This window comes from Dermacentor variabilis, chromosome 4, assembly GCF_050947875.1.
Source record: "Dermacentor variabilis isolate Ectoservices chromosome 4, ASM5094787v1, whole genome shotgun sequence".
NCBI classification, from domain to species: domain Eukaryota; kingdom Metazoa; phylum Arthropoda; class Arachnida; order Ixodida; family Ixodidae; genus Dermacentor; species Dermacentor variabilis.
Genome location: NC_134571.1, coordinates 25,477,353 through 25,490,841, shown reverse-complemented (window position 1 = coordinate 25,490,841; position 13,489 = coordinate 25,477,353). Strand labels below are relative to the sequence as shown.

Below are 13,489 nucleotides of genomic sequence, written 5' to 3'. Positions count from 1 at the left end.
TTCGTTTCTCGTCGGTTCGACCCATGGAGCGTTTTCCTTGCTCGACGGACCGGTCGCGAGATGCATTCATTCAGGCAACGAAGCGCGTCGGCCGCCGCGATGGTTTCGCCATCTCTCGTCAGAAGGCGGAAGTGATGCCGGGCTCCCGAGAGCACAGGCCGTGGCACAGAAGTGGCCGCACGAGCGCGGCCCGCGCGCCTCCGAACATTGGAAGTTTCTCCCGAAGTCGCCAGGTGGCGATTCGGTCTCACGGGCTTGAGATTCATTTGGCAGGCTTTCGCTTCGCTGTAGAGGGACGGCGATAATTGCATGTTTTCTTACGGTACGATATTAGGATGTCTACCATCAGGTAAAACCTGGAATTTTCAGGGAATTTGTCAGCCCTAGAATAATTCAAGAGAAAAAAAAACGGGAACTTTTTCTTCAGTTGTTTTGAATCGGGAAGACCGGTACCTGCAGTCGTTATGGTTTAGCTAGAAGCTAAACCATAGCCATGCCAGAAGGAAGCGAGATATTCAACTGAACCTACACCATCGTAAATAATGGTGTCTTTTTCTGATTATTATGGGCTGGCATATTAACTTGGCGAGCTACAAGTCATTTTTTCTTCCTTTCTTTCTTGTACCTGAACCTCCAATGTCTAAATCATTTTCTCTATTTCTTGTGCCTGAACCTCCAGTGTCTTAAGACTGCCAGGGAATTTTGATGAATAGTGTAAGGGTGAATTTGAAAATACCAGGTAAATTAGAAAGTGCTAACGTAGTAGCCACCCTATATATATGACATATAATTTTGCCTTTCAAGTTATATTTGTACAATGACTTGCTCTTTTTCACAGTAGGAAATGACGATCTTGCAAAATGATTACTGTGTAAAAGACAGTGCTAAGGAATGATTATCATGTATGCACCATGCAGACAGAAGAGCCGCTGGAGCAGGCAATCCAATTTCTGCGGCCGCTGCAACAGCTGGGTGCCCAGCGTCTGGAGACTCACCTGCTGGCGTTTGAAATCTACCTGCGCAAGAACCGACCCCTGCTTATGCTGCAGTCCATCAAGCGGGCTTTCCGCCTCGACCCTCAGTGCCCCCGTCTGCATGCACACATGTGCACTTTCCACAGCCTTGGTACGTGCATGACAAGGGCAGATAGTAGTGCACACTTTCACAGGCCTTAGAAAGCATTTTTTCACCCTGAAACTGGCTAGTGTTGTGATGTCGCAGTGCTGTGGTTGTAACACTTCCCACAAAGATCAGGTCAGCTCATCAAACTTAGTTTGCCAGAATGTATGGCAACTGAAGCCTACCAAAAGCTTGCAGTTTAGTTTTTTTATTATTGGCGCATAGTTTGACACTCGCCTATCTATGCATTAAAAAAGGCACACATTTTGTAAACCACATGCAACCCTCTTGGGCTGCATGTTTGACATTTCAGTGGTCGACCTTTTTATGTTTCTTAAGCACTGGAGTTGTCGCTGTCCATGTTCTTATGCAAACAAAGAAATATTCTTACACTAGTGTGATAGAACACATTACAAAGGTCAACAAAATGCAGCCAGTGACATGCTGGCATGATACGAGGAACGCCAGTAAAAATGCCATCAGTGACAGGCATGTCATGTGTGCAAATGTGCCATCAGTGAGCAGCTGTCAATGTAACCACTGGTGCATATGCAGTCGAGCCCGCTTATAACGAACCTGAGTGTTCCGTGGCGTCGGTTCGTTATATGCCGAAGTTTGTAGTAAGTGGACAACAGCTTTAAAAAAAGGAAAGTGGCTAGTCGAAACACAAAATTTATTTATTTGCAGAGAAGTTCATGATACTCGTCTGCTTCTGCCGTGCCGATCCGATGAGGGCGGTCTCCAGTTTATCTAAAGCAGGAGCGTGCTCTTCGCCAAGGCCCTTGGCATAGACTAGTTGCCTGAGGCATTCTATGTAGCCCTTTGCTACAGGCACGCTTATGGGTGCTGGCTCCGAAGTTTCATAGTCACCCAGTTCCTCCAAGTCACTCTCTGCCAGCACTTCACAAGTGATGCCCTCCGTGCACGGTTCCGCAATATCAGAGTCTTCATCGGCAGAAATACCGTATTTACTCGCATATTGATCGCACCCTGAACTTGTCTCAACAATATGTTGTATGTCAAGTCTAGCTAATGATGATCGCACCTACCATCTGTCAAATGCTACGCAAACGACTCTTAAAGATATACCATGCGGTCTACATGCACCCAACATTCTAAAGCAGATCCCCCATTTCATTCCTTTCATCACTTTCCGCATTCCCACGAAAGAAAAAAAAAAAAACTACAACCAAACTTGCCTTGGCTGTATTATTTGTAGGCTTCATAATGGTTTTGGTCAACAACAACATAAAGGGCTACTTTCGATTCTTCTCATCTGCACTCGTGGGCACTCAACAAATCGCGAGCGGCAACGATAGTGGCCACGTTTACACTGATACATGATACATTGATACATCGCTGATACTTGTAACGCAGCTAAGTTACTCGCCCACCCTTAGCAGAAATGTGCCGTATTAGGATAGCAGTGAAAACAAATGCCACAGTTTCCGCTGCGTGCCCACCATGTGTTTCTATGTCACTGGCAGCAAAGCACGGCCATCTCTGTTTCTGTCCCCTCAAAGTGGACATTGCTACGTTATTGTCGCAAACTTGCCGATATAACGGTATTATTCATTACCGATATGGAAAAAACTATTCGAATGTGCGTAATGTACTCACTAGAAGAAAAATAATCGTGTTCGACGCGTTCGGCTTGCTCTGCCGGCTGCCATTTTTGTTTTGGTGTCCCGCACTGACAGCGGCAGCTGTCTGCTTGTCATCCTGCTGCAAATGCGGGATGAAGAAAGAAATTTTCTTTTCGTGGGAAATTTAGCCCACGTAATGATCGCACCCCTGAGTTGGCGTCAATTTTTTAAAGAGAAAAAGTGCGAACATTATGCGAGTAAATACGGTAAAGTCATTCCAATCGGTGTCGTAGCCCCCCATGTCGGAGTCGACGCGCTGCCACAAATCGCAGGCGGACCGATCATCTTCAGAAGCATCAGGATGGCACCAGGCACTGCGTCGATGAAGCTGGCCTTGCGTAAACAGTTCCGCATGCAAGCGGCCGTCACCTCTGCCCAGGCCACTTCACCATCTCGACAGCTGAATACACACTCTAAAAACAGTTTGCACCCTTTGGGGTGTATATTTGTCCCACAACAATTATCGTCATCTGCCTTGCTTGCGTTTCCTTTCTTGAAAACTTGGCGCTCGCTACTTTCCTGGCGAGAATGCTGCATCACACTGATAACACGCATGCCATTCGTGGCTGGGAAGTACCGGGCTCGCAATACAGATGACGATTATTGTTGTGGGACAAATATACACCCCAAAGGGTGCAACTGTTTTTAGAGTGCAGTGAAACTTGAAGCGGCAAATTGGCTTCCGGGCATTCAACAGCGATGAGCAAGCGCTCCACAATGCGGCACCTATATGATGCGTTAAATGCACTTATTATGCCCAAATCAATCATCTGCACTTTTGAAGTGGTATTGGGCGTCAGGAAAAGTAGAGTAACTGCTTTCAGAGAAGTTCGCGCATTGTGCGCTAAGCAGTTGTCAAGCACGAGCAGCACATGCCTTCCTTGCTTCTGCATGTCACGGTCAAACTTGCCCAGCCACTCTGCAAATAAATTGCACATCATCCACACCTTAGTATTGTGCCTGTAGCGCATAGGTACACAGCTCCGAAAGCAAGGCAGCTACTTTGATTTTCCGATTACAAAGGGCTCACATCGGTCGCACCGAAGTACTGTAACGCACACTTTACTGTGTTTGCCTGCAGCGCATGAGTCGCCTTTCATGGCGTGCGTCCTGTCTGGCAGCATCCAATAAAATAACGCAGGTTCATCTGTATTATACAAGTGCTGCTCCGTATAGCTTGCTGTAATGGCTCGGTTTCTTACAAGCCAAGTGGCAACGTCTTGGTCACTTACCGAAAGCCACCTCTCTAGCAATTGATTTTAAAACAATCTCATGCCATGCTTTGAATCGATGTAGCCAGCCGTTGCCTGGGCAGAAGTTAGGAAAATCTAGCAGGAACGCAAAGTTATTTTACTTTATTTATTTATTTTTTTTTTTTGGCTTTGCGCAGCATCATCAGTCCACTTATTAGAATGCTGCGAGCCCTTGCGTCCGCAAACCACTTAATCAGCGCGTCCTCTACGTCCGCATAGATGGCCTTCCGCAGGCACTTTCTGTTCGTCGAGTCGGAGGCAGAGCTGGCAATCTTTTCCTTGTTCTTTGGAATCTTCGAAATGGTTGATTTAGATGTGTACTTCTTTACCAACTCTCAGTTTTTAGTACCTTGAGAAACTTCCTTCAAAATTGCTCTGTTCGTTTCCATGTTCGGCACTTTTCATTTCGTGATCGCTGCAGGCACGACATTCCCGTCCGCCACCTGAATTACAACTCGGGCCTGACTAGAAGGAAGCACGGAAGCGATAAAGCATGGAGAGTAGTGTGGAGAGGCCTGCTTCGCGGTAACGGCCAGAAAACAATAACCTTCTGAACCTTCGCCGTCGCCTTAGCGTGCGCGCCGAAACAGCAGAGATCGTCATTATTTTGCATCGAGGCGGCGAGTTTACACTGTCCGTTCGCTGTAACCGATAGGCAGGGCTCAATGATGTTCGTTATATGTGCGATTTTATGCCATTGAAATGTATATTTTGACGATCGCATGGCTCTCGTTCGTTTTAAGTTAAAGTTCGTCTTAATAGAGCCGTTATATGTGGGCTCGACTTATCACTAGACAAGACAATGGCATAGCTTTATTTGGTTTCATCTTCACAAGGTCTGCGAAAAGTCAAGTCTGTTTGCCCGCTGCCTTTTGCAGTCTCCCAAAGGAAGGACCTCCCAGGGCCTATTGTGACTGTGCTGGAGAAAGAGATGGCTGAACTGTACCAGTCAAAGAATGCACAGCAGCTGAATGAAGAGTTCCTGGCTCAGCATTCACGCTCATTCCCACACTTGCTTGAAGGTGTGTGTGTAGCACCACAATTATTTTCTTGCTCATTGTCCACTTTTCTAGACTTTGTGTATTCCTATTTGAAGCTTGCAGCTTGTCTTAGCATGTTATTATACGTTGCCTTCATTAGGCTGCCGCATGATGTACTTCCTGGACACATCCACGCAGAAGCAAGCTCTTCAGATGGTGACATCACTAAACAATGACTTGGAGGGAGTCACTATTGAGGTGAGGTGTACTGTCCTTCAGTACGTATTCAGTTTTATTTTCCCTTTTATCCTTCTGACTAGTGTAACATTGCATAGATTGCGTGAAAAAACAACTTAAGCAAGAGAAGTATTTCATGGCTAGAATACGGCAGAAGGAAAGCATGCCTTCTAAGTGTTAAAAAAGTAGTCAGTTTATTGCAAGCTAGTTGCAGCTGGCAAGAAAGTTCTATTGTCCCTATGGCATTTTACTTGCCTGGGCAGAAGTTAGGAAAATCTAGCAGGAACACAAAGTTAATTTATTTTATTTTATTTATATTTTTTTTTTTTTGGCTTTGCGCAGCATCATCAGTCCACTTATTAGAATGTTGCGAGCCCTTGCGTCCGCAAACCACTTAATCAGCGCATCCTCTACGTCCGCATAGATGGCCTTCCGCAGGCGCTTTCTGTTCGTCGAGTCGGAGGCAGAGCTGGCAATCTTTTCCTTGTTCTTTGGAATCTTCGAAATGGTTGATTTAGACATGTACTTCTTATGAGCATTTGGCCCTAGCCTCACTGTAACATTTTTTTCCCACAACCTGTCAAGGTACTGCGAGAAATAATTTTTCGTGCTCTTTCACTTTATGAAATTCTGCACTCGTTTTTGCACAGAACTGCTTGCGAACACTTGAGTGCCTGACCAAAGGGGACATGGGTTCATGTGAAGCGGAGCTGGCACTTTTCCGTGCTGCTTGCCACGAGCGCTTTCCTTTGGCCACCGCATTCCAACCGCCACAGTCGTCAGTCAATCACGTACGGCCAGAGGAATGACCCCGGGGTCTCCGGCCGTGCCATGCAAGTCCCCCCCTCATCCAGTGCCTCTGCTAGGCGTGGTCCACAGGCACAGGCAAAGACGACCTCCTCTGCTCTCAGTGTGGCACCAGGCCCAGCCCACACACAGTGAGAGAGGAAAACTACCGCCGTCGTAGAAATCATCTTCAAACTTGCTCCTCTCGACCATGGCACCATATGTGGCTGTGAGTGTTTGGTGTCATCGGACGATGCTAAAAGCGCCGAAGCTGCAGAATAAAAGGACGGTTTCCTTTTCAGACTATGAACACCAAGGGTGGGATTGTTCAAGTGTTTAGGACGGGGTATACATGTTTTTTTTTTTGTTATTTTCTCCTTGGCATTGAAAAATGGACTGTACTGTGGCATGCCAGAACAAAGGACCCCTTGCTGGGTGTATGTCTTAGGTACCACCGACACTGTCATGCCTCAGTGCGATGGCCTACCTCTGGTATGAACAGGTGTGCTGAACAGTCTGCCTTGTGTGCTGCGACGTCAGGATGTCCGTATTGGGACAGTTGTGTGGGCAAGCACCAGCCTGTGGCAAAAGAGACAGCATCTGTGACTGCTGTTAAATATTGGAGCCATTTGTGAGACGTCCATTGGCATGGACGTTGAAATGGTTTGAATTGGTGTACCAGTAGAAACGTGTTACACTGAATCATATGTACCTTTCCTGCAGCGAGATTTCATTTATGACAACAGCAGAGAGAGTGACTTTACTTTTTAGCAAAGTTTGGAGAAGTGCTTCAGTTAAAAAAGCAATATTAAAGGTGTAGAAATGCAGTAAAATCTTTTCCTAGTGATGCACACTTTGTTATGAATATTGGCAGCAATAGAATTTCCGTTAGGAATGTTCTTGTAAAAATTATCATATTGATCTTAGTCTTCAAAAGGCTGTAACATTGTCGGTCATAGCTGTTGGTGTGTGTGGGTGCTTTCACTGGAATGCATGTCTTTATATCGAAGGGTCATGACAGCAGCTGGACGTTTTTAATTGGAAATCGCAGTATACCTGTCTAGTGGCTTTGGGAGGGGCACATTGTGGGCCCTCTGTGTTTCCCTTGTTTTAGGAAAGACTCACAGGTACACTGTGGAACAGTTCAGCAAACAAGGTAGGTTGCTAGATAATGCAGCAAAAGTGCTTGACAAGAAAAGTGCATAAGCTGACTTCGTGTTTACAGTAAAAAGTAGCACAGGCTTCCTGCTTATGGCACATTCTATGAATCTGTGTGGTATGAAGCTGGTGCTGGTGCACTTGCATTCCCTGAATGCGCATGGCAACACTTGAAGGAAGCTGTGTGCCGTGAGTATGCTTGAGGACATGCCCTTTCACGAAAGTCCAGCCTTGCTGGACACTTGGAGACGCCTTTTGTACAATGGTCGCGCCCACACGACATGCGGTCGCACGAAGGTCTTGTATAACGACATCCAGTTGAAGCCTGTCCCTTGCAATTGCGAGGTCTGTTATTGGCTGCAACCTAGGGACCTTTTGTCCCTGAGTCAACGCCTAGTTGATTTCCTTGAGTTTTGACTCATCCGCGTTCTTGTTCCTTTTTTTTTTTTTTCTACGCGAAGAGTGATTGGTGCCGTGTTTGAAATAAAAAAAATATGCTGCAATGGCACATGCCTTTGTCAGTGTTTTATGCAGGCACATAGTAGTCACCTGCACATGATCACTTGTGTTGTTTTGAAGCAGTTGAAGGAGGATCCTTGCGAGCACTTTCTCTGGCAAACTGAGCCAGGTGCACCAGTGTGAGAGCCGCATTAGCCATAATGTTGCAGGCATGCCATGGCCATGTGACCAAAAACCCTGCAAAGTGCAACCTAGAAGCTCGGGGATGAGTAGGAATTAAGGCTCCTGAAATTAGTAAAACACTGGTTTAGCTGGTTAAAACAATGTACTAGCAGAAAAAGATATGGACGATCAAAATGAGGCAGACTGGACACCTATGTAGTAAGAGCGCTCATGGGAGTGCTGAAGAAAGTGGCAGTGCCGCGCCGCATTTAATGGGCGTGTCGATAGAGAGGACGCATTATAGGCCATTGTAACAGTGCAAGAATGCAATCCAGATCCAGTTGAAAAAGTACAGGAAATTTCAATCTGTCGCATTTCGGGACGATCTGTTGTTGGATGCCCTGTAGTTCTTGATCAATATTTCATCAAAAATTGATAGGGACCTCTTTAGAGCTATGCAGATTTGTGCAAAAATTTTTGCTAGCTGGGGATTTGAACTTACCATCTGATCATTCCGAAACCAGCATCTTGCCATTGCACCACGCCAAATTATGAATAGTGCCATTCGAAAATTGTTACATTTGGACATGCATGGAAAACATGCACAGAATGCTACGCAGTCCAATGAAAGAACTAACGCTCGTCTAGATGCGAAATGCATTCGGGAACTGGATGAAAAGTAGTGACCACACTACGCATTTGAACAGCCTCTTCTTGAAAAAAAGACCTTGTCGAGTAAGATGGCTCGGCATGTCTGTCGATCATTTGGCTTCTCCATAATGAATAAATTCCTGATAGCATAAACAAATCGTGTTTGTAAATTTACATTTTGGCCATGTCAACAGCAAGAATCTGCGCTGATGATTGCAACGTTGAGAGTGATGGGTGCGCTTTCACTGCGCCACGTCATCTGGTGCCTCTATAGGATAGCGAAAGTGTAACATTAATATTGCTTTATGATATCTATATCAATTAAATTCCGAAACAGACAACGCTGACCGGGGACACTGTTAGGGCCGTTGCTGCTAATTTCGACAGCTGTCTCTAGTTCTTTACACTTTTGAGCGCGCATATAGTTAGTCTGCTCAGTGCAAAATAGTCGCTTAAACATTCGTAAGTAAGTGCTCATTCAGATAGCGTACCGGTTTCTCGGGGCAGCTCTCGTGCCAGAAAAATTCGGAGGACGCTTAAGCTTCGCCTTTAAAGGGACCCTGAAACGCTTTTGACGATTTTCTACAAACGTATTGAGTCGTTAGGATAGGTCCTTCTGATCATTAATTTACACATCTAAGTGCTCCGCGTAAAGCGTGTAATTTATTATAAGGTTTTAAATATGCACATCGCTGCCGATCGCAGCGCACTGCTCCGCGAAATTTTAAGCCGCCCCTACCCATATGACCGAAATCACCCATACGACGTCAGTGGGGCGAGCTATCCGATTGGCTGACAAGGGCGCGTGATCGATAATTTTTCCAACTTTATGGTAAACAAATGATCTTCGTAATAGTTGGAATGTTAGTTAATTTGTTTTTATGAAAAGAAAGTAACATAAAGAGAATGCACAAGAATAATTTTTCAGTACACTTAAGCACTTCCGGCACACAGCATGTGTCACCTGCTTGTCTTACAACGTACTCCATTTTGAAGAGAGCTCCGCGGTAAGAGTCTTTTCGCGAGCACTATGATTCGACTTTGTTGCCTTGTGGACTGCAAACGTAGCGACTGGCAATATGTCAAGCTGCGACATCGTGTCCCTCTGCAAGGCAGCGTACGAGCGAACTGGCTGCTGCGCATCGGACTGCCGCTATCCGATCGGCGCCAGGATTTGCGCGTTTGTAGCCGTCACTTCACACCGGAAGATTACTAACGCAATAGCGTTTCCCCCGAGTCCGGTATTAGGGAAAACGCAAGCGCAAGGGGACAGAGTCTGGCCGCTTGATTTTGCCGTAACGGGATGAGCCATGAGATGAGCAGAAGGGCAAATGCGAATGGTCTGCATGGTGCAGCCACCTGGTGGCACAGAGCTCAACCATACACAGTAGCAGCAACGAAGTGTATTCTTCTTTGCTGCTGGTGTGTATTTTTCGCAGGAGTGTAATCATGAACACGTTGTTTTTATAAATGTTTAAAATCTTTTACACTTGGTTAGAGCAATATTAGCGCTTTGTTTGGCTGGTTAAACGCTGCACCAACAAGTGTATGGACCGCGCTGACCGATCAGGCCGCTCACGTACGTCTACGCTAAAGTTCCTTCATCAGCTTGAGTTTATGCCTACAGTCGTTTGCCGAAATGACCAGCTTGCCTGTGGTTACTGGAATACAAGACACGTTCGGCGCTACGCAGTGGCGTAGCTAGGTCGTCTGGAACCCGGGGCCCATAGGTCTTCTGTCACCCCCTCCGGGGGTAGCTGGCGGAAAGAGGGGTGTCTTCAGACGTGTATGACACCCCCCCCCCCCCCGCTGGCCTCTTGCACCCGGGGCCCACGGCCCCCCGGCCCCCCCTGTTGCTACGCCACTGGCGCTACGACAGAATGCTCGCAACGCACGCTGCTTCGATAGCTCTCGCTTGGGGTCGACGGCCAGGCGGCTAGCGGAGCGGTCTCGCGCGGGCGGGGGCGGGCTCCAAAACAACCGGAAGTGGACGATGTTACGTCGCATCGTGACGCTGAACCAGTGAAGGCGGAGCTTAGCCCCACTCGCTCGGCGAACGAGTTGAGGAGGAAAAGCATGGCTAGGGAGGAGGGTAGCTTCTAATCGCTTGTAGCTCCATTAATACGTAACGCTTCACTTAAATTGTGGTGCGAATGTTCTACTTAAGCTGTACCCTACGCGTCTACAAAATTTGTCCGAACCGTTTCAGGGGCCCTTTAAGAGGAACGTGATAACATTCAAAGATGCCCGACTGCTTTTCACGCTTCCCGGCAACGAGCGTACGTGACCGTAATAGACAGTTTTAGTTTAGCGTCCGCAACTATAGCGTACGCTATACGCTATAATATAGCGTGCGCTAAGCAGCGCACGTTTCCTACAATTTTAGTTGGCCGGCGATATCTTCGGATCTCAGAGGCCATATGCCGTCGTTGCGGCTATTTCGCGCATTTAGCGACAGGTGGCGCTGACATCTCGAACGTTTCTTTCGTTAGGCTTCGACTCGTTCGAAACGAGAAGCGATCTCGAAAACACCAAGAGGTTATCCATAATACTCTGTCGTCGAAGCGGCCTGAGACTAAGCGAAAGCTGTTTACACAGTCATTTGCTACAAACGAAGTGCATTTTACTAAAGCAACGCCAAATTCAATTCGAAGTGGGCAGCCCGGGACCGCCGCCATGTTTCCCGCAAGCTCCGCAAACCCCGCAAAAACGCTAACGCTAACTCGTTTGCGTTGCGTACGCCCGCTATACCCGCTATTTCGTTTAGCGTTCAGCGCATGCGCAGTGACGACCCGCTATATTTTAGCGTACGCAATGGAATAGCGTACGCTATACTAAAACTGTCTAATGTTGGACAGTTTTAGTATAGCGTACGCTAAAAAACAGCGGGTCGTCACTGCGCATGCGCTGAACGCTAAACGAAATAGGGGGCGTACGCAACGCAAACGAGTTAGCGTTAGTGGTTTTGCGTGGTTTGCGGAGTTTGCGGGTAACATGGCGGCGGTCCCGGAAAATGCGCTTCGTTCGTAGCAAGTGACTGTGTAAACGGCTTTCGCTTAGTCTCAGGTCGCTTCGACGACTGAGTATTATGGATAACTTCGTTGTGTTTTGGAGATCGCTTCTCGTTTCGAACGAGTCGAAGCCAAACAAAAGAAACGTTCGAGATGTCAGCGCCACCTATCGCTACAGGCGCGAAATAGCCGCAACCGAGGCACATGGCCTCAGAGATCCGAAGATATCGTCGGCCAACTAAAATTGTAGAAAACGTGCGCTGCTTAGCGTACGCTTATAGCGTATAGCCTACGCTATAGTTGCGTACGCTAAACTAAAACTGTCTGTTTACCGGGAACCGCTGGTCGCAAACGCTATGCACGAAGGCGGGCTTTGTCGCAGAAACGCGGCATCATGCGTCGGCAGCGATGCGGTCGATGCGGCGTAGGCGAGTGCCATTTGGAAGTATTGCCAGGAACCGGGCGCACCGCTCCGTGGTCCCCGAGACACTCGCACACGCATTCGCGTAGTAGAATCATTTATAGGCAAATTGCAATCCGACACTATCATGTCTGTAGCTTGTAAGGCGTACTTTACGATTTTTCTACGTATTTTAGCTTGAACAATTCGTGCAGCAAGTTTCTTGCGCCACATGGAGGGCCTGGGTATATATCGGGGGGTCCGAAATCGTTTTGCCGAAACGACGCTGGATGCCGACGCGGGACGTCGACGCCGCATTATACGCAAAACGGGTTTATTCGACATCATGATTAGGCAGTCAGGAACATGGGCAGAGAGCCCACAGAGCGCGGCTTGACAAAGGCCCATGTTCCCTCTAAATACAGGCTATAATACTTAAGCTGTACAGATCTACGTAAATTAGAAGTTGTACATATTTATTTTTAAAAAAAAGACTTGGCATTCAGTGATTATGGAAAGAGAAAGGATCCAACAAGAGTGGACAGTTCCATAGAACCCAGCGGCCGAATTGACTACTGCGCACCATGCCGCCGACATTAAAGGGACCCTGAAACGCTTTTGACGATTTTCTACAAACGTACTGAGTCGTTAGAGTAGGTCCTTCTGAACATTAATTGACACATCTAAGTGCTCTGCGTAAAGCGTGTAATTTGTTATAAAGTTTTAAAAATGCACATCGCTGCCGATCGCAGCGCACTGCTCGGCGGAATTTTAAGCCGCCCCTACCCATATGACCGAAATCACCCATATGACGTCAGTAGGGCGAGCTATCCGATTGGCTGACCAGGGCGCGTGATCGATAATTTTTCCAACTTTATGGTAAACAAATGATCTTCGTAATAGTTTGAATGTTAGTTAATTTGTTTTTATAAAAATAAAGCATAAAGAGAATGCACAAGAACAATTTTTCAGTACACTTAAGCACTTCCGGCACACAGCAAGTGTCGTCTGCTTGTGTTACAACGTACTCCATTTTGACGAGAGCTCCGCGGTCAGAGTTGGTCTCAGTCTTTTCGCGAGCACTATGATTCGACTTTGTTGCCTTGTGGACTGCAAACGTAGCGACTGGCAATATGTCAAGCTGCGAATCGTGTCCCTCTGCAAGGCAGCGTACGAGCGAACTGGCAGCTGCGCATCGGACTGCCGCTATACGATCGGCGCCAGGATTTGCGCGTTTGCGGCCGTCACTTTACACCGGAAGATTACTAACGCAATAGCGTTTCGCGAGTCCCGTATTAGGGCAAACATAAGCGCAAGGGGACAGGGTCTGGCCGCTTGACTGTGCCGTAACGGGATGAGCCGAGATGAGCAGAAGGGCAAATGTGAATGGTCTGCACGGTGCAGCCACCTGGTGGCATAGAGCTCAACCATACACAGTAGCAGCAACGAAGCGTATTCTTTGCTGCTGGTGCGTATATTTCGCAGGAGTGTAATCATCAACACGTTGTTTTTATAAATGTTTAAAATGTTTTACACTTGGTTAGAGCAATATTAGCGCTTTGTTTGGCTGGTTAAGCGCTGCGCCAACAAGTGTCTGGACCGTGCAGACCGATCAGGCCGCTCACGT

The 13,489-nt window shown here is 47.2% G+C and overlaps 1 protein-coding gene across 1 annotated transcript in view; it reads left to right on the top strand.

Moving 5' to 3' along the window:
* Naa15-16 (N-alpha-acetyltransferase 15/16) overlaps positions 1 to 7,687 on the top strand; it is a 137,099-nt gene extending 129,412 nt beyond the window's left edge. The window contains exons 18-21 of the mRNA XM_075688454.1: positions 918 to 1,125; positions 4,897 to 5,040; positions 5,159 to 5,256; positions 5,886 to 7,687. Of these exons, the coding sequence (XP_075544569.1) occupies positions 918 to 1,125; positions 4,897 to 5,040; positions 5,159 to 5,256; positions 5,886 to 6,044 (609 nt within the window). The 3' untranslated portion in view covers positions 6,045 to 7,687. The remainder of the gene's footprint in view (positions 1 to 917; positions 1,126 to 4,896; positions 5,041 to 5,158; positions 5,257 to 5,885) is intronic.
* The last annotated feature ends 5,802 nt before the right edge of the window (positions 7,688 to 13,489 follow it).